Raw genomic sequence first — 21,996 nt, forward strand, 5'->3', positions numbered from 1 at the left:
AGATCCGATCGGTGATTTATCGTGGTTCGGTCTTTCACTGCATGCATTCACACTGCACAATTATCAAGCAAATCGCTCAACCTAATATGCAATTTGCATGATAATCATGCAGTATGAAAGGGGCTATACATGGTCTACACAGCAGAAAAATGATAGATAGTTTTTCATACAAGTTTTTGCTATCTGCCCTGTACATGGTGACAGCGGCCCATCAAACAGCGGATAAACCAGGTTTATGGCTGGCGGACCCCTGCCGATCAGCTATAGGTTATCAGTTCTTAAAAACTGGACAGTCCCTTTAATTTTCCATTTATAAACGCAAATGAACTATAAAAAAAAACATCAGTGCAAAGATGTCCAGAGCCTTTAAAATGACCCTCCAGTTTCTAGACAATATTCTCTTCCCAGAAAGGAGGGGGTTACATTTCTTACAGTTCTCTGCGAACCCTTCAATTGTGCCAATTCGGGTGCCATTCTCAATTGCCAAAAATGGCTACAGCAATTTTCTAATTATTGTGCATTGTTCTTTGATTGGCCAGTGCTGATCATGTGGGCAGCTGTGGCCAATCAGAGAGCAGATATAATGAACTGGTAGTTTAACACTGCCCAATTAGGTAGTCCAAAAACTGCGTTGAGACTCTTGGTTGACTGAAAACGGTGGATCAGAGAGATGATAGAGAAGAACAACTGTATGCAATATACTGCAATTTCCCCTCCAGTCCCAAGACAGAATCTTGTCCTGTAACTGGAGGGTGCCTGTATTAGGCTGGTCCACACTGGAGGTCCTGTAAACATTGGCTTTAGTTTAGCATTTCTACAGCAGAATTCACAGATGTAATGTTCAGTTAGGGAAAGTTTTGCTAAGAAAACATGTAGACGAATTACATCGGTGTCCAAAAGAAACATTTTTCTAAACAGTTTAGAGTCCATTTAAAGGCCCCATGTGTGGTAGAGTATGTGGAAGCACATTAATAAAAATGAAACACTGTAATAACATTATATCCACCGGCTTGGTAAATGCTGTGGCATCCTTTTCTGTATACATTTCAGCCCAGAGCGGAGGTTCGTGGTTCTGGCATATTGGTTATTCAGTTAGATGGGGAGCCGACGGCATAAATACTGCGCAATGACTCTTTAGATCCGCCAACAACTTATGCTAGTCGGACAATCAGTTTAGACTTGATGTAATATTCAGTCCTGATATTGATTCTCCAATAGGATCACGCAAGTGGCAGTACTCATGACTAAGATGTGGCTTCCAGACAACTGCTTCTCTCCAGTGTCAATATAAGGGACAGAAGTACCCTAAGACCATGTTCACATTGGGCAGGCAGATTTGCTACAGATTATCCTTGCGCAATCTCCGCATGAAACATCTGCAGCAGCTTAGATGACATTTTCAAAAAAATCCACACTGAATCTATGAATAAATTCATCTACTGGGCAGATTTTTAAAGTCCGCAGCACGTTAATCTACATTGCAGATTTTCTATGTGGATTCTAAATGGGTAAGATCTGCATCACATCCGTGGCATTCCCGCAGCAGATCTGCACTGTGTGAACATACCAAAGAATGTGCTAATATACTGTGCCCATGTCGAATTACAGTTCAGTGGGTACAACTAGTCATGCCCTCAACCAATGTCTGCATTCTAATGTAGCAGCAGAGAGAGGATCTGCAGAGGAATGAAGACTAGAAATGAAGACAATCTATTTTGCTATTTGCAAGTACTATACCTAGAAAGCAGCGAGGAAACGTAAAGAGGTATTCCCATCTTGGCTAAATATGGTCAAGATGGCAGCATTGATACATCTAAAGTGGCTGGGGAGCTCAGTTGAGCTGTGCTGTTGCCATAACTCCCACAGAAGTCAATGAGTTAGGGATGTTTTACATCAGAGGTTCTGTCGCAGATCCAGCTGAAAAAGCTGGGTAATTGGGCAGAAAACAGGTGAACCCCATTATAGTCAATAGGTCCGCCCGATGCTGCTCGGTTTCCATCCAAACAGAGCGTGGAAGTGGAATCCCCAGGGCAGATGTGAAAGCACCCTTATGCAAACAACATAGTTCAGTGAACAATACAGCTGCTGCAGCTTCCGAGCTGCTGAAGCAGCAGAATTTACTGTGTTACACTGTTTCCATAACTCCCATTAACTTCTATGCAGAACACCGCCGACTGCTGCAATCTCTGTGGTTGGATGTGGTAGGCGGGCCCTAACTCAAGATAGGTGTGGCTTCCACCTCTGGGGCATGCAGTTATCAGACTTTTATGGCCTGTCCTGTGGATATGTCATAGACCGCTGACATGGGAATAACCCTTTAATAAAACAACAGAATTAGACAAGCATTACAACTCGTTGATTTATTTTTACATCATAAATACGGCAACATTTCCGCACTTTGATAAATAAAGAACAATTTCCAAAAATAAAAAATCTGACTGTAAACCCAATGGATCACATTTCAAGCTAACAGACGCCTATCCTGGGAATACTTAGTTTTCAGTTTCACCTCTTCTGTAACAAGGTATTACGGGTACACTCATCTGATGAACTGTCTGCTAAATCTGGCTGTACACATGGAATAGGCGATGACGTAACGCTCACTTGGCCTTTATTACTACATAGTGTTAGTAACCAGGATGGAACTGCTAAATCTACCATTAGCCTTAACAGGAAAAGTGGATTTTCAGTCGCATGCCTTTTAAACATTCACATTAAAGTGTGAAACGAGTCAACAGGGTTCCATAAACCCATGGTATTTACTAAGACTATCAGTTGAAGTTGCGAGTGACTGAGGAACTCAACTTCAACATTTTTCCAAACAAAGTCTGCACATTGCTTCAAAAAAAAAAAAAAATCCCTTTTTACCTAATTGGCGAATGACAACAAATGGGATGTTTCAAGACAGCGGACCACAGTCAGTAATTAAAATCCAAACACTTATAACAAACTTACATGTTGGAACCAAGGAAAGATCCTGCCCCGGGGGAAGTAATGGCTGTTGACGATACTCTGCAGGGTATCAACCACCATACCAAGCCATGCTTTGGTGGGCAATATGTCAGGTTCAATCTGGAAGTCATCAGAAAAATTCACCCCTGTTACAGGTCTTCAAATGAATACATTTTTAAAAGTTACACACTACAGTCTAAAGTTTTATGTTTTTTTTAATGCGTCTTAATAAAAGTTGGAGTGAATTGTACCAACTTTATTGAAAAGCAAACGCCTCATTTCAACTGCTCAAAAGTCAGAAAATTAACAAGATTTGCATCAAACTTTCCAATATGTTCTGGCCTTAGCATTAATAAATCTGTCAAAACGTTGCAGACCACGCCCCATTCCTGGTAAATCACGCCTATTTTTCTTAGCAATTCTAAGTGGCAAGAAAAGTTGCAAATATTCGTTCAAAAATGGTGTGTGCTGTCATTTTTTGGATTGTGAAGGAAAACATATTAAATGCTCTACTTGTAAAATGAAAATTCATGTACCTTCTTCATATTCTAACATCTCTTAAGGAGGCTAACACCATGTCATGTACCATATTATCATCCTCTCCCTTTATATCCCCAATTCAGTGATATTGTTAACTACAAGTCAAATAGGATTTTGGGAGGTAAAGGAATGGGCAGTCTACAGTGGAGACCAAGGAAGCCAATCACTGTTCTATTAGCTAAGTCTTGCTTCTCAGACAGCTTCTACATGAAGATGTAGGCGATTGGGAACAGGTGGACGCGTATTTTCTCTGCTATATTTCTAGAAAACCATGCAAGAGATTTTGCACATAAATGTGTGACCTTTTATTTGTACGCCAGCCCTGCCATTTTTTTTTTCCAAAGTGGGCATGGCTAGGTAGTAGTGGGCATGGCTAGGTAGTAGTGGGCATGGCTTGGCAGTAGTGGGGATGGCTTGGCAGTAGTGGGGATGGCTTGGCAGTAGTGGGGATGGCTTGGCAGTAGTGGGCATGGCTTGGCAGTAGTGGGCATGGCTTGGCAGTAGTGGGCATGGCTTGGCAGTAGTGGGCATGGCTTGGCAGTAGTGGGCATGGCTTGGCAGTAGTGGGCATGGCTTGGTAGTAGTGGGCATGGCTTGGTAGTAGTGGGCATGGCTTGGTAGTAGTGGGCATGGCTTGGTAGTAGTGGGGATGGCTAGGTAGTAGTGGGGATGGCTAAGTAGTAGTGGGGATGGCTAAGTAGTAGTGGGGATGGCTAAGTAGTAGTGGGGATGGCTAAGTAGTAGTGGGGATGGCTAAGTAGTAGTGGGGATGGCTAAGTAGTAGTGGGGATGGCTAAGTAGTAGTGGGGATGGCTTAGTAGTAGTGGGGATGGCTTAGTAGTAGTGGGGATGGCTTAGTAGTAGTGGGGATGGCTTAGTAGTAGTGGGGATGGCTTAGTAGTAGTGGGGATGGCTTAGTAGTAGTGGGGATGGCTTAGTAGTAGTGGGGATGGCTTAGTAGTAGTGGGGATGGCTTAGTAGTAGTGGGGATGGCTTAGTAGTAGTGGGGATGGCTTAGTAGTAGTGGGGATGGCTTAGTAGTAGTGGGGATGGCTTAGTAGTAGTGGGGATGGCTTAGTAGTAGTGGGGATGGCTTAGTAGTAGTGGGGATGGCTTAGTAGTAGTGGGGATGGCTTAGTAGTAGTGGGGATGGCTTAGTAGTAGTGGGCATGGCTAAGTATTAGTAGGCATGGCTGCTCATGTGCTGTCAGATTCACTACAATTTAAGCTGTTGTAAATTACAGCTTAACTCTGAGTACCTGGTGTAGATTTCAGGGTTGACCCAAAGATGCATCCAATGTATTAAAAGGTTTTGACCTCTTCATACATTTGTCGCACTTCATGCCAGCGCAATCTTCATTTAGATCGACATATAAGATGCAAGTCTAAGTAAATCTCCTCCTGGGTGTTTCAGAGCCTTACAGAAAGTTTTGAAGATGTATTTTGTCATTTCTCCTGAGGTTTAGTGTTTCTTTAAGATTTTATGAGGCTTGCATATGTCCATCTAATTTATGTAAAAGAGACCGTCCAAAATATATAATTGTGGCGTGTAAACACTTCTATGTATTTTATTTTTGTAATTAACTGTAGAATCTAACGACCTATTACAAAACAGTAAAAAGTTATGAAAAAAATAAATCACAACTACACAACCAAAAGTGTCATTTTATTAAGCCCCATGCTGGCAACTCGTACCGGGGAGCGTATTCCCGCTTAAGGTTGCTTTCTGCTAACAAAAATAGCATGCAATGAGCTACTAAGCCAACAACGATTAACGGTAAGAAGCAAGGATTAATCACAATCTTATAATTAAACATTAATAAGGCACACCTCTGGGGCACCCTCGCTTTCTGAAGGGAGACTGCTTTCATATTTGGATACAGCGACGGCTAATCCAGTAAGTGCCAAGAGAGCATTTCCCTTTACCACCGGGCTATCTCTGCAGAGACAAAAAACAGCAGCAATATGATAAAAGAAGATGTACGATTGCTGTAAGAAGGCTTCTAGGACTTTTCTGGAGAAACCATTTTTCTCGCCTCTATTTTGGCAGACAGATTACATGATTAAAAACAATAAAAACAGAACACAGTAAGGCCCAATGCCTACAGACGGATTTTCGCTACGGAATTCACGGCCAGATGCCCGCTGCAAATTCTGCAGCAATGTCCGTCCATAGCATGCTATGTATAAACTATTCTCCCCTGTCCACGAGAGGAAATCAACTCCAATTTTCCGCTCATGGGGGTAAATCGCAGAATGTCCTATGTGGTGCAAAAAAAATAAAATTGCAGTCAATGGAAGCTGTCTGTCCCGCGGCACTTCCGCTGTGAGCCCTGCACTGCGCATGCGTTCTGGCTCACCGGCCGAGACACTCGCGGCGGAACCAAATAGGCGAGTATGGGTCTGTGGGTGCGATTCCACTGCAAAGTTTTGCAGTCGGAATCCGACCCAGCTTTGGGCATGAGGCTTAACCCAACGAAGTACTATATCTGTGAGCATTAGAAAACAAACATATTTACACAACATGGTTCCTCAAAAGGACCAACATTAGAATGATAAGGCTGGGTTCACACAGGGTGGATTCCCATCGGATATCTCGCGGTGTGGCCGCAGCAAAAACCGCGAGATTTCCGCCGGGAGAACCGCCACGGTTTAAGCCACGGCGGCTTTGAAGCGGCCCGGCCGCTTGCTTTTCTGTTGTGACCGGCGCTCCCATAGAGGAGAGTGCGGCCGCAGCGGAATGAAAAAAAGAATGGACATGCTGCATATCCTGAAACCACGGCTGCGGCGGCCGCAGCCGCAGTTTCAGCCGGATTTACCGCAGCGGATTAGCCATCCCGTGTGGACGAGGTTTCTGAGAAATCTCGTCCACATGGCTGGCCAATCCCGAGATAAGCGGCCGCGGGCGGTTTTGCCGCGGGCGGATCTGCTGCGGCAAAACCGCCCTGTGTGAACCCAGCCTAAATGTTTCAGTACAAGTGTTTTTCAAGACAGGGAAAGAGTTAAATGGGGTATTTCCATCTCAGTCAATCATGCTTGAGAAAGGAATACCGATCCATATGTTGCAGCCAGAGGTGGCCAGGATTACGGAAAGTAATGAGCTAGCTGGTATTCCTCATTTCTATAACTCTCATAGAAGTGGATGGGATTTACGAAAACAGAGTAGTTAAGTGAGCAACACTGGGGCAAATTTACCATTAAAAAAAAACATTAGTTCTACAACTTGAAAACTATGGGAACATAAACATCAGCTCATCCACAAAGAAGGAGTGGGAAACATGGAGTGAAGGTCCTTTGAGCGGTGTGGTGCAGTGTAACACCTTTGTGACACCGGCCGTTCATATGCGCAGGGCTTGTATGGAGTGGGCTAAGGAGCTGAGCCCACTCCATACCAGGTAGGTACCAGCAGTGTTACCTATAGTGCTGGCCGCAGGGAAAGGGTTCCTTCTGTCCTATGAATGACCCCACCATGATGAAATCACGGGGTGCTGAATGGTTGTCATGCAGCCATAAAGGCCATCCAGGCCTGTCATTGCAGGGGTTTAGATGGAAAAAAAAAAAAAAAAAGGCTTTTGGAAGGCGAGGATGAGAAAGCAAAAATACTGTGTCCTATTTAATCAGGGTTAATTAACATGTATGCATGTAATAATCAGCTTAATAATAATATAGCTTACTTGACAGCGGAGCGGATGACTTCCGTAAGAGCATCTCTCACCCTGCAATATGCAACAGACAGTCCACTTACTGCTGGAGTATAGCAATGAAGAGACGTGTAAAACATGACCACCCCCTTACACTCCGCCATCATGTACACAACCTATACACTAGTATACTACCACTCAGCTGATATCTGCGGTTATTAAAGAAGTTGTTTAATCCTACAGAAAGCTTAATCATTGCATAATGAAAGGTTTTACAACTTTCGGCCACTCTCACACATACGCTAGGCAAAACGCCGCGATTTCGCTCACAGCTCTTCAACGCGATTTTACTCTCATCTTTGGTCAACAGCGGGTTGTAGCGCACCCCATGGGTGATAAGGTGCACGAAACACGTAAAAATAGAGCAGGCAGCGCTACGATCGAGCACATATCTGCGAGGCCCCATTGAAGGCAATGGGAGCATTATATCGCGATGACCGTGGCGTTCACAACGGCGCGGTGATCGTGGTTAAAAATGTGTGTGTGTGAGTGGCCAAAGGCTGGGTTCACATCGCTGTACAAAAGTTCCATTCTTGTGCCCAGTCGCTGAACACAAGAATGGAATAAAACCAGCATGCCAAATTCACGATGCAAACGATCCGCGGCTGATGAAACTCATTGACTATTTTCACACATCGTTCCATCTAGTTCATATATTTTTATTAGCTAAGGACGTTCTCTTTTTAATAAATCTGTCTAATTTAATGGTCCTTTTACACGGGACGAGCCGCCAGGCAAACGATGCCCGTCACGCGTCCCAGTGATGCTCGCCCCTATACTGGGAAGCGCGTATCATTGGCATGGTTCACAGCGCTGCCAGAATAGAGGTGAAGCTGGCTCTTCCGACGCCGGCCTCCATTATGCACAGTAAGCAGACAATCGTTCAGAAGTGAACTGCTGTTTACACTGAGTGGCACGTCGTTCAGCTTTCTGCAAGCATTTACACTGGAGGATTATCGCTCAGATACCCGCGGGAGTCTGAATGATTCTGACCGATAATAGTCTTGCGTAAAAGGGCCATTATTCTGCACTGTCTATTGGGTAGTATTAGTAAATCTGTCCCAATTAGCTTATTGGCTCAAATGACAAGACGACAATTCATATTATTAAGACATTTAGTTCAGAATACAGATCACTCTAGATCAGAGTGTGTATGGATTCTGGCTTGGCTTTCAATTCCCAGTTATTGTTACAAGGCTTATATAAAGAGCCTAACATTGACTTACAGGAATACTGCCTTCCAATAGGTGGTGCTGCAGATGCCTTGTTCCATCTCCCTTATTTGCATATTACCCAGAGGAGCATGAATGGCCTTATCAGTCTCTTCACTCACTCACACTCACATGCAAAAAAAAGTGTCTTTGACCATATAATGTCCATGGCCAGATGTCTGGAAGAAAAGACTAAAGGCCAATTTAGACACAAAGATTGCTCAAAGCCATCTTTTGAGCGATAATTGGTGTGTGTAACTGCACTGACATTGTGCCGTTTTCGTTCTCCAGTCCCTCATCGTCGTCTTTCCGCACGCTGAAAGACAACGATGAGCCTTATCAGGAATTCACAGCAGGATACAGCTGATACTATTGTTTCAGCTGTATTCCGCTCCCTGATCACAGGCTGGGTATGAAGAACACAGCTGTCCAGCTCTGTTCTACATATCCCGCATGGCGCGCTTGGCTGTATAACAGCCAGGCGCTCTGTGCAGAGAACAGCTGGATGCAGAAGACAAGCGGGGCCACCCCAACTGTCTTCTGCATCCTCCGCTCGGAGCACTCGGCTGTATGACAGCTGGCCGCTCCCAGCGGGTAACAGCTGGATACAGAGAACAAGCACCCCCTTGCTTGTCTTCTGCATCCTCCGCTGGAAGCGCAAGGTGATCCCTCAACGTTTGAGCGATCACCTTGCGCTGTAAATGACACACTGATTATCCCTCAAAAAACATCTTTTGAGCGATAATCGTTGTGTCTAAATAGGCCTTATGATTGTGTTCACCCGACATGTACAATGAACTTATCTGTAGGGTATAGTGGTATCAACATATACTGTAGGAATGTCTGTGTTGTATTCTCAGTGGTATGTGCTGATACACCTTTATTCACACTATTAAGAGCAGTTGAATACATTATAAATATGGAACCTTATAAGGGAAAAACTTTGTATTTTTTTGTTAAGTAATGAGAGTTGTAAACTATTGTATGGGGTGACAGATACAACTGTATAATAGTATGTTGCGTTTACTGTTCTATACAAGGTGTACGCTGGGATCACTTAGGACTTCACAACTGAGCACTGTCAAACCCTAGCAATGTCTCTTTTACCATAGCCAAGCGGTGAATGTCTTATACTGAAGCTCCTGCGGGTCGTCCTTTCCATGTTTCAGCTGCATCTCCAGTTCTGCTTGTCTGCCCTACGAATACAAAGGAAATGTTAGATCTCAGACAGTCCAATGACCGAACATTGAAACACATAGTGTGGCTCTCCTTTCTGACTGCATTTAGGTGGCCTAGATGAACCTTGTTTGATGCTTTATCTCATGAATTTTAGCTATTTTCAATGTTTACAAGAGCCTATGACCAAGTAACTGCATGAACAAGTATGTGGGATAATACAAGGAGACAAGTCTAATCCGTTCCAGTACATTTTAAACACTTCTGACTCCTGGTCTTGCTATACAGTGTATGGTCCCAGCGACTCCAAGAATGGGAGACTGAACGATTTGTCGTTGGAACGAGCGAACAGTATACCGTATTTCCTCGAGTATAAGCCGAGTTTTCCAGACCATTTTTTGTGCCGAAAAAGCCTCCCTCGGCTTATACTAGAGTCAGGGAAGGATTAAAAAAAAAACCTCCATACTCACCTCCCAGCCAGCGTCTGTGTTCCCGGCAGCAGTGCGGCAAGCTGCTTGAATTCTCCCCGCTATCATCCCCCACGCCTTCTCTGCTCGGCTCTGTCATCCCCCGCCGTCAGGCTGTGATTGATCGAGCTCCGGCTGTGATTGGCTGGCGCTCGATCCAATCACAGCGCTGACAGCACAGGATTTGAAAGCGGAGCAGGAAGATGACAGCGGGGAGAATTCGGCAAGCTGCTTTAGAATTCTCCCTGCTGTCATCTCCCTGCTCGGCTTTCAAATCCCCCGCTGCTAGCACTGTGTAAGTAAGCGCTGTGATTGGATCGAGCGCCGACTGTGATTGGCTGGTTGCTGGATCCAATCACAGCGCTGACAGAGCCGAGTAGAGAGGATGGCGGGGGATGACAGTGGGGAGAATTCAAGCAGCTGCTGCACCGCCGAGTGGAACACAGGAATTCAAGCAGCTTGCCGCACCACCGCCGGGAACACAGATGCTGGCTGGGAGGGGAGTATGGAGGGTTTTTTTTTACCCAGTATATATATAGCTAGGTTTATACTCGAGTCAATAAGTTTTACCAGTTTTTTGTGGTAAAACGTATTGACTCTGCTTATACTCGGGTCGGCTAATACTCGAGTATATACGGTATCTGCCCGTATAAAGAGGCTGCACAAGCGAACTCCGACATCGTTGCTCGTTCAAATGATAAATCAGCTCATCTGAAAAGGCCCTTAAGGAAGAATGAATGTCTCAAAGACATCCCTCTTTTACAAAGAAGCTGGACAGCCAGTGGTGCAGTGCATTTCTTATGAAGTGACAGCCACTACAGAAATGTATCATTGCATGCCAGCAATTCAAATAAATGACTGGCCACTTACTGTAAGCCACGGACACACCGAGTCCAGCAGGGCGGCCCTCTGTTCTGCCAAAAATGAGGTCCCTAACTTGGCATAACAACACCTTTAAAGAAAGTAGAGCTGCCCATATAGTGCTTCTCAGCTTACCTGCAATACCGCATGGTACGTCCTTGACATGAAGCCGAGCCAGGACTGTGGAAGTAGGATGGAACGATGCCACTCAGAGGACTGGATATTTACCTACAGAAAAAGCAAGCAATACATAAGGTTTTATTCCAGACAATCCCTTTAACCCCTTCAGGACCCGATATGTATCACTTTTTAATTTTCATTCCCACCTTCCTAGAGCCATAACTTTTTAAAGTGGGGAGAAATTAAGAAAAAGAAAAACATTCCACCGTTTTTGGCGGGTTTAGTTTTTACAGCGTTCATAATGCAGTAAAAATGACATATTACCTTTGCTTAATGGGCCACAATGATTACGATAGAACATTCATATATTTTACTTTAATGTTTTCTTATTTTTAAGAAGCAGATGTTTCCTTAAACAAAAATTTGCTTTCTGCCACCAGATTCTGAGACCTTTAACTTTTTTATTTATTTTTTCCTTAATTGGGCTGTGGTTTTATTATTACCACTTTGGGTTGGATATATGTTTTTGATCACTTATAATTCAAATGTTTACAGAGCCGGGGTTCAAAAACTCAGCGATACCAAATATGTAGAGGGTTAATGGTTTCGTTTTTTTAATAGGAAAAACGGGAAGAGGTTTCTTTTTTTTTACTTTTATTATATTATTTTTTTAACTGTTAAACACTTTATTAAATGTTTTTACCAAGGTTACTTGAACTTTTGATCATTTGGCTGATTGTATTATACACTGCAATACTTCAGTATTGCAGTATATAGCAATTTTTGATGTTGTGTTTCAAGCCCTGCTTTGGGCAGAGCTTGAAGGGCATCTATGCGTGGCAGTTCTGGGAGCCTTCAGTAGGCTTTAGGCTGCCATGCTAGCCCATCAGCACCCCCCAATCATGCTGTAGGGCCCATCTGCTTAGATGTTCAAAAACTAAACAGTTAACTGCTGTGAAGAGAGCGAACTCTGATGGTGGCGGTTACCAGTGGCTGCCAGAAACAGCGGATAGCTACTAGCCTGCTACATAAACACATTTCAGGACCACAGGATCTCTATAGCTGTTTGGTGGTACTTTAAAGGCTAAGAAAAAGTGATGTTTTACAACTGAATTCAAGTAGGCATTTCTTTAGGGCTTGTTAAATGAAAGCAGTGATCTGACTGGTTAGTAGGACAACATCTCCTCCTATAAATGCCCTGATATGCTGCATCTCTTATTTACTGTAAAATCTATAATTTCACACCTATTTTTATGAAACCGACACAATAAAAAAAACTAATATAATCACTTGTATCATTTCTTTCGTAAAAAAAAAATTGTCTATCTTGCAACACCAACCTACGGTGATTCAATTCCTCTTGTACATCTTGTAAATTAGGCTAGCTCTAATGCTGCTCAAAACTGTAGTAGCCAATTTTAACCCTTTGTAATCCAATTTTGGATTCAAGGTTTCCTAGGGAGCTTTCTCTTTCTGCCATTATACAATGGCGCCATCTGCTGGCTAGAGCAAGTACTGCGCTATGGGACATGCTGGAAAGGCCACCTGACAACAAAGCGGCCTGTAATATACAGTAAGAATACCCAGCCGGACGTCTTCTGACATCGGAGTTGTACAGCCTTCAATCAGAATGTCTTCAGACGTCAGACAGTGGATTGGAAAGGGTTAATAGTAATAAAACGGCAGGTTAGCGGGGCGACGTATTTAAATGAACTGGACAAATTCATCAACTTTCCGGACTTGATCATCACTGATCTGATTGTATGTTCTGAACCCATACCTCATGTATAAGCGCTGTTAACATCTGCTGGTAGCTGCGGCCCCTGCTAGCCAGAAAGCGATTGATGGGTCTGCCATCTCTGTCGGTCTGCACGGGCAGGTCGTAGCACAGCAGCATGCCGGCTGCGAAAAGTTACATTTCATAAAAAGAGTAATGAAAAACAAAGCAATGCAACAAAATAACCATCCCCACCCCGAGTATACACGGAGTGATCGCCATTACATCGGCCCGCTACTGCTACCAGGAATCATTCTTATTTCTATTTCCGCTGTGTGATATCACAGTGATACAACCTGGATATCATGGCTATTTCTATCATACAGAGCCCAAGCAGCAGGATGTTTATGATGTAGGATTCATTTAGTGCTGATTCCATATGTCTGCCTCCACACAATGATGGCTGCCAGCAATAGTGGGAAAGAACCATCGCCGCACTATACTGGGTATAAATCCTCAGATTCCATCAAGCTCCGATGTAAATCACAAGATATTGGGCAAATGCGTGCATATCCTTCATTACAAACTAAGCTGGAGCACAGAGAGGGAGGAAGATATTATGTCACAATGCTACACAGATATCTGCTCTCGTTTTATTACAGCCATATGTTAACGTACTTATCGTGACGCCAATCATTTCCGATTGCAGACCTGCCTGATAATAGGCTTAGATTGATGAAACCCTTGACAGATATAACTAAAGGGTTTTTATTAACCCTTTCCAATCCAATGTCCCTGCCGCCTGCACGCTCCCCGGCTCTTATTTATTTTGGATGGAAGGGCGCGTTGTGGATTTCTTGGAATTACTCAACAGAAACACATAAAAAGGATCCGTCATGATGATTTTATTAGCAATTTCTTTGAAAACGTGACTTATGAGTGTGTCACATCAGGAAGAGCACTTGTAAGAATGCTGTAAATATATGTATATTGTTATAACCTACATTTCTATAATAAGACTATGCACTATCTATCTCTGTGATACACTGCCATACAGAGGCATCTCCTATAACTGCATACAATGTGGATAGCGTTTCTAATACTATGCAGAAGAGAGATCAGAGTCCTCTTCTGCACAGTGTAATATACATATGCAGGGTAGAGCTCCGATGACCGACCTCTCTGCTGCGTAGAGTTAGAAACGTGTCGGATCTCGCCTGACGTGGGAGCTATGCAGGGAAATCTCAATGTCGGATTAAGTCTGCCACTGGACTGGAAAGGGTTAAAGTCATATGATTATTAATCTTATTATGCCTCCACAGGCCACAATATTCCCTGTGGTGCACTAAACCACTACCTGAGTGCAGAGGTAGCATACGGTAAAATGTGGTACATTTTTCTTTTGTTCACAAGTGCTTAAAGGGGTTCTGTCATTAAAAAAAGAAAAAAATTCTATACTCACCTATTCCTCCCCAGGCAGTCTCCTTACCAGATCTTCACCTCACTGATCTTCTCCTGGCAACTCCAGTCCCTTGGGTCACCTCACCTCCAGACGGACAGATCCTCTTCTTTCTGTGACAAAGCGTACAGTGCCTAGCAGGGAATACCGATCCTCGCCAGCCTGCTTTACAGCAACTGCGCATGTGCAAAGTCTCGCTGCTAGTGTTTCATATACTATACAAAACACTAGTGGCGAGATATTGCGCATGCGCGCTGAAGCAGGCTGCCAATGTTTTGGCATTCCCTAATAGGCAGTGAACTGCAGCTAATGAAGAAGAGGAGCCTGCCGGCTGGAGGTGCGGTGACCTGGGGGGCTGGAGGAGCCAGAAGACGATTGGGGAGGTGAAGGTGCAGTAAGAAGGCTGCCTGGGGAGGAATAGGAAAGTATTCATTTTTTTTCCCCTAATGACAAAACCCCCTTTTAAAAAAGAATAAAAAGTGTTGAACAGAAAACTTTGTTTAAAAGAAAAACTTTACAGTGAAAAACGTATTCCACTTTATGCAAGAATGAACACAAACGTATGGAAATCTATGGCTGTATGTTTAAAGAATAGGCTGAACACGTACAGGTACATTGTAAAGTGCATGTGCTTCTTTCATGCGTGTTTAACGTATAATAATAATACTATACAATAGTCTTGATATAGCGCCAACATATACCGCAGCAATTTTTAAGTCAGTGTATACAAATAAATATGCATCATTAAAAACATGATGTGACAGTCCCTTATGAGCAAAATGGTTTGGTGGACTCAAATCTGGCTTCCCTATCGACTCTTCAGCACACTATAGTCTGTTTGCTCATTTTAAAGGGGTAATCCGGTTGTGAAGGGAATTTTCAAAAATTCTAGATCTGGAAAGTGTTTGCGCCATGTTTCTGCACAGCTAGTTATGGGCATATATCACACCGCCATTACCTTCTTATCCTGCTTTCTGTTTCTGATGTTTACCCGCATCACTATTTTCCAAGAAGGCTGCGCATCGCTGCTGACATGCAGCTTGAAACTTCATTTCCCACAATCCCCAGCTCTGTACTTCCTTCCTGTGCGCATCCCCACTAAGCGCTGCCCTGCCATTGGTCAGTAATCTGGTCTCGAAAGCCAAAAAAAAAAAAAAAAAAGATCCGTTCTTTCCTAGTGAGCAAGCTCAACCGTTAGCGTTGGAATGTCTATGGGTCGTGTCCAGCGCAACCCGGGAATAAACACTTCTGACGTGCAGGAGAACGTGATGGTTTTTAGAACTACAGACACAAAATCTGAAGCAGAACCACACTGCAAACTTTAATAACTTCTGATTATCATTCATTTGACAGCAACTTTGCGTAACTGAAATACCCCCTTAAGTACCATGACCCTTATAGGTATATTCACCATTTCATTTAGCAAATCATTCTTACTGGTAGGCAAGGGGTTAATGGCTGAATGACAAATCTACTGAACTGCCTTAGGCAAGATAAGCAACTTTCAGGCCGCTGTCACATTTACACGCACATTAGCGCAATGGGCATTGTACATGTTTTACGGTACTTTTTGCACGTGCAAATCGTGCACATTTGCGCGCGCACACAAAAAAACAAAACATGCAACCATGCTCCTATTCATTGAAATGGGCAATTATTGTAATTAGTTCAAAATGTGCTCTATCCGTGCTGAAATTGCACAGCAAAATAAAGCATGTTGCGCAAACTAAATGCGTGCCCAAAATACGCCTATGGGAACAAATCCATTCAAATCAATGGGTTCGATTCAATGCATTACACGAGCGCAAATACATTTGTGTGACACAGGACTCACGCTGATTTTCAGATGATCTTCCCCATTTTTCTGTTGCTCTACTGTTTGCAATCCACTTTCACGCAGGGGACGTGTAGTGAGCCTAAGATTCTGCCAGTAGTTCACGGTCCTGTTTTTCATTTCCCATGCTACATTGTTTTGTCTCAGTTCCAATCAGAGGGTGACAGTATCTGAATGCCCACCCCTTTGCTTTTAGAGACATTTTAGCTAAATGGTTAGTAAATCCACTTTAATGTGTGTGTAATGTGTGCACGCAGACTTACACCCACATTCTGTAACAAAAGCAGAAACTGTGCATATCATTATCACAGTGTCTGCAGATCTGTCAGCCTGCAAGTGCAGGAGATCTAGCCCCTGTTGCTATGGAAACCTCTGTTCCCTTGTTACTATGGAAGATCTGTACCGAATGACAGACAGTGGGTTGCAGAGAAGCTGGAAAGCAGACCCCCCACTAACAGCCACCTCAAATGTGACTTACAGTGGTAAAACAACTCCATTTTTAATGCAAGTATATCACATAAGCGGTGACACTAACACAAGCTAGTAGATGAGCAGACATTGTCTGAAAAGTTAGTGCCCCCTTAATCTTTTGCATCTTTTAGATGGACTATGAAATTACACATTTTCCTATGTCCTTCCATTGGGAATGAAGTATATTCACCTGCAAGTCCCGGTTTTAGGCCGGGCTGACGGTTTTTCTCATACATTTTTAGCATGAAGTTTGGGATTCCAGCCACTGTTTTACCCTGGTCAGATCTCATAATGCCACCCCTGAGGGCATTATGATATACGCCGCGCGGCATGTGACTCATTTCCTGTTTCACCAGTGACGAAAGGAACTCTTCATAGGCTGAAAAGCAGAACAAAATTTGATTCGTAAAATAGGAGAAAAGCGCTAAAGCTTTGTGTTCTCCTTGCATAATAAATTTCTACTAGAGACAATAATGTAACTAGGGCAACATAAAAGCCTATTCCGTAACAATGGATACACAGGCTATAATAATGGATACACCGGCTATAATAAAAACACCGGCGCATTGACAGTAATACCTAAACTGAATATATATTATAGCAAATAGATGTATTAAAAGGTACTTCTGCGATTCATATGCATCTTGTGTGAGCGTTTAATCTCTTCGGATACACAAGGCGGCCATCTACGGCAGAGGACTATTCTGTAATTAAATTACTACAACTCAGTGCAATCACTTACAAAAGTTACTTTCCAAGAGTATCAACTAAATTTATGGCTAAATTAAACATTAGCTAAATAGTACGCTAAAATATTCAGCCTGTGTTGATGGAAAACGTGAAATCTGAGAAAACTGGGGAGTTTACATATACAAAGACATTGTGGTATTGTAATGGGCATAGACTTGGCAAGGGCAAAGAACGAAAGGGGGTCAAAAGTTCAGCAGCTCGAATATCAAGTTTGGCGTGGTTGGAAATATTGCTGTGTTTGCATTTATTAAACCAAGAAATACGCTAGTAAGGCATTGCCGTGTAAGAGATATATAAGAAGGTAATACCTAAAAGAAACAGGGATGAAAAACGAATTACAGGCCCGCACATGTTTGTAACTGACTGCACCCAGACAGCACAATCACCATTAAAGTCAATGGGGCTATTCACCCGAGGTTTTTTTGTTGTACTTTTTTTAAACACAGACCGATGCTACGTGTAAAAAAAATAAAAAATACCATGTCATATTCTGGTCCATATCACAGTTGAGAAGAGGACATGCGATATGCACTGTCCATGTAGATCAGACAGCACACGGCCGAGTGTCCATGTGCTGTTCAATACGAGCTGTGCCTGACATTCTCTATTACATTATGTTTTAAAGGGGTTGTGCCAAGCTATAAAGTTATCCCCTATCCACAGGACAAGGAATAACTTTATGACTGATGTGGGCAGACTGCCAGGACTTCCACTGATCTCAAGAACAGGGATTCCAAAAGTCCCTGCAAGAATGAAGCGGCTGGCATGAATATGTGCTGTGACTGCTTCATTCATGCGATTACCTTCGAGGCCCCCCAGGGGATAACTTTACACAACCCTTTACCATAGGGTGTGCAGTAGGTGGGAGATTCAACTCTTCAGAAACTGCTGTGATAAAGAATATCTGGCAAAGGATGAGCCCATATAGGCTCATATATATTACATATCAGCAGCTGATTGTCTGCATATGAGGTTAACGTTTAATGTAGGAGTCCAAGAATGGGCACATTCACTGCAGCGACGAGAGAAAGGAGAGGTGCAGGACAGCAATACGGGCAACAGAAGATGAAAGGCGCTCTATACTACTGTCAGTGATTGCCAGCAGTATAGACCACCACAAAGGCATTCAGCCGGCAACCACTTCTGCCATCTGGTCATGATTTTAACAACTGGATTAGAACTACCCCGAACTGGCTGAATTCCATCCCTGATCATGTCTTTTTGTCAGAAGGGTCCCGTAGCAATGTGACCCACTGCTGGGACCCTCCACATTCAGCCGGTTGGAAGGGGTCAATATCCCTGCAGCTAAACCAGAGGATTCATTTCCATCCTCTTCTGCATCAAATGCCCCTTTTACACGAACCGATCCTCGTTTGAACGCGCGAACGAGCGAGTGAAATCACCACTAACACATTCAGGCTCCTGCAGCCTGTGAAGACAGGCAGATCACCGTTGAGAATGGTTCACTTCTCGCTTGGTGCTTTACATCCTATTTAACCGCAATGAGAAGTGAAATGACTTAGTCAGGCTGAAAGTGAACGATGAACGAAAAGTGAGCAAAAAAGGGCACGATGGCTCACGCTTACACCTAACAATTATCACGAACTCTGTCATTATAACGATTTTTCAATGATAATCGGTACATCTAAATGGGCCTCAAATGGGAAAAAACTGCTTTAAAATGTATAGACTTAGGAAGAGAGTGTGGGAGCTGTCAGCGTGATTTGTGCTATTGTTTGTTGTTGTATTACCTGTGTGACCTAAGAACAAGTGACTTTACATCTGAGGAATCCAGAAGGGAGTCCCTTGTAATTATTCACCATTTGTCTGCATTCATTTGTATAAATGAGTTGTCGGAGATCAGACATAATTGGGGCAAAAGTGGGGATTTTTCCCTGCTTTCCCCCTATCTTTGTTTGCAAGGTTGTAGCAATCGCATCAAGTCAGCAACACATTGACTAATCAATCATTGGCCACAGTGATTTTTTTTTTTACACCTATGCCTGTAACTATGACAAGGGTACAACCTCTACCTCTGGAGGAAAGAAGGTTTCACCGTCATCATGGACAGGAATTCTTTACTGTAAGAGGAGTGAGATTGTAAACTCTCTACTGCAAGATGTTGTGATGGTTGATTCACTGAACACGTTGAAGTGGGGCCTAGATGTCTTTCTTGAAAACCATAATAGTACAAGTTAAGAGTTCTAGATTTCTGGAGATGGGACGTTGATCCAGGGATTTATTCTTATCATCATATTTGGAGTTTGAGTTGGAAATTTTTTCCCTTATTATAGGGGAAATTGGTATCTGCCTCAAGCTTAGATTGATGGACCTTTGTCTTGTTCAACCTTATAGACTAAAAGGGAAACAAACGTATTACACAGTGTACTGGGTCCTCCAGAACAAGAGAAGTTCTAAGTAGGTGATTCTGGCTAACAGATGAGATTCCTGAAGGTCACGCCCCCCAATCTCATAACTTAGAATTCCCTAAAAGCACAAACAAAAAACGTACAACTTTAAGTTTCTTACCAGGTAATACAGAAGTAGGGGTAAGTGCCATGAGTTTTATATATGAAGAACCTGGAACAGATAGGTCCACCTCCTTATCTTCCTCTTCTTTGGCCCCTTCAGACTCATCAGGTGGAACAATCTCCGGCCTGGCCTAAAGTCCAATTGCATAGATTGCATTAAAGTGATGATGCTCTAAAGCACATGTTATGACATATTCTCCAATTAAAATTAATTGGAAATTGTGTTTCACATTAATGGTCAAATTCAAACTTAGGTCTTTCATTCATTGTCAAAGTATAAAGAAAACCTGCATGTAATAACTAAAATAATGTCTTGTTTGATGCATATGGAAATACTATTAGACTGCTGTAGTAAAAAATCATCTCCTATATAATATGGTCATTCAATGTGCCTGTCCTTGTGAGATTGTAGACATTACACAGATTCAGGCCTGGCAAGCCTACAGTTTCAAGCGCCGGCCACTACACAGAGGTCGGTGCAGAGACTTCTGCTCCGACCTCTGTGTATTTGCGCCGCTGACAGCTCGCTCAGCCGATCGATCAGGGTCCTGAACGACGGACCCCAGCCGATCAACCATTGATGACTTATCCTGAGGATACATCATAGGTAGTATTCTCCCTGGAAACCCCCTTTAACTTCACCAAGACTACAAAGAACAAGAGCTAACACAGCAATGAGTCTACAGTTCCCTGCAATGGAAATTCCTAGCACTGCCCACTTAGCAGACCCGTATAGAAAAAGTGTTCTTTTATGAATACCACATGTAGGCTCTTCCCTGTATAATTATTTAATATGCTAGTTATTTCCGAGTTTAACTTCTACAGCTGCCAAATAAGTGCCTGATGTAACAGATTGCATTACAGTGCGCCGTTTCAAAAAGTCCCATGTGGTTTCACTAGTAAACTATTTTAAAAGACAATAAAAGACTGTTGTAGCTTTTTTTATGCTTTCCAATAAATTGCCAGACTTGAAGAATAGTCCGAGAGTTTTCCCAAGTCATCAAAGGCCTAGAAGCCACTTGAAACAATAGGTGATTGCTGGCTATGTAGGGCCATGGGGAAACACATACTACAGATCAAGACCATCTCTACCAATGACGTCTCCTCCGAACTAAAGCAAACACGGCAGGAAGAAAATGCTAAACTTGCAGTTCAGTTTCCACAGAGACGCTTCATCTTGCGGCTGGTCTAGTCAGTCAATATCTGCCGTCATGAATGGAGGAAATTTATGAGAAGAGACGCTGCACTTCTTCATGTTATTTGCTGACATAGGCAAACAAACGGTAATCTGTGTAACCAATAATGGGCTCTGCATTATCCCCAGACCTCATCATAAAGAGATGTATCTATATTACATGCTAGGAATTATTTAGTGCTCTATTGATCCACCACACTATGATAGCAGATTATGCCAAAGCACCATAGGGGTTTCCACAACTATATCACAATATATGACCAAAGGCAGCCTCAGTGAGATAATACAGGCCAGTGAGAGCACACCACCATATTACACTCATATATATATATATACCGTATTATCCCCCAAAAAATGCATTATGTTTTAAAGAGACGTTTTAGATGACTATTCAGGATAGGCCGTCATGTGTGAACACGAAGAACAGCAGAGAATGGAGCTTAAAACATTCAACTTTCCTCTATTCAGTGATGTGAGGATTGTGGACCTCTCTTTTGCAGTTTTTTTGTAATTAAATCCCTAAATCTGCTCCTTCTTTTTGAATAACCCTGTATAGTTCAGTCTCCTTTCCTATGTTTCCTCCCATATTCAGACTATGGTTGCGGCTACACACACTGTTGAGCCAGGATAGCTCTCATCTTTCATGCACTGTAGCATGAGGGATGCAGTCCATGGGGAAGCACAGGGGACACGCAGACACAACTTTCATGAGGCTTCAAGGCACTTGTCACAAGAACATAAAATGGTAAAAAAGAGTTGTAAAGTTGAATTTTTGAAGCTAGGCTATCTACACATGACCGATTGCAGTAACAGGCCATGTAACTCGGCCAGAGTTCACACTCGTATGATGTAGCGGCGAATGCAAGGAGTTTTTCTGCTGGAAATGCCTTCCATCACTTCTGTGAGGTTGCGATCCTCTGGCACGGATTTCAGCCACGATGGAGAATCGGCAAGTGTTTCCCATTGTTTTCAATGGGAAACCTCACACTGCACTTGCGGGCACATCATACA

At 43.1% G+C, this 21,996-nt stretch overlaps 1 protein-coding gene across 1 annotated transcript in view; it reads right to left on the reverse strand.

The window, feature by feature from the left end:
* Positions 1 to 21,996, reverse strand: part of FOCAD (focadhesin) — a 154,675-nt gene that overhangs the window by 50,923 nt on the left and 81,756 nt on the right. Inside the window, exons 19-26 of the mRNA XM_066604331.1 lie at positions 19,789 to 19,921; positions 16,700 to 16,888; positions 12,809 to 12,930; positions 11,044 to 11,136; positions 9,512 to 9,600; positions 7,167 to 7,208; positions 5,323 to 5,431; positions 2,956 to 3,072 (exon numbers count right to left, since the gene is read on the reverse strand). Coding sequence (XP_066460428.1) covers positions 2,956 to 3,072; positions 5,323 to 5,431; positions 7,167 to 7,208; positions 9,512 to 9,600; positions 11,044 to 11,136; positions 12,809 to 12,930; positions 16,700 to 16,888; positions 19,789 to 19,921 — 894 coding nt within the window. The remainder of the gene's footprint in view (positions 1 to 2,955; positions 3,073 to 5,322; positions 5,432 to 7,166; positions 7,209 to 9,511; positions 9,601 to 11,043; positions 11,137 to 12,808; positions 12,931 to 16,699; positions 16,889 to 19,788; positions 19,922 to 21,996) is intronic.

The sequence above is a fragment of the Eleutherodactylus coqui genome, chromosome 5, assembly GCF_035609145.1.
Source record: "Eleutherodactylus coqui strain aEleCoq1 chromosome 5, aEleCoq1.hap1, whole genome shotgun sequence".
In the NCBI taxonomy this organism is placed as follows: domain Eukaryota; kingdom Metazoa; phylum Chordata; class Amphibia; order Anura; family Eleutherodactylidae; genus Eleutherodactylus; species Eleutherodactylus coqui.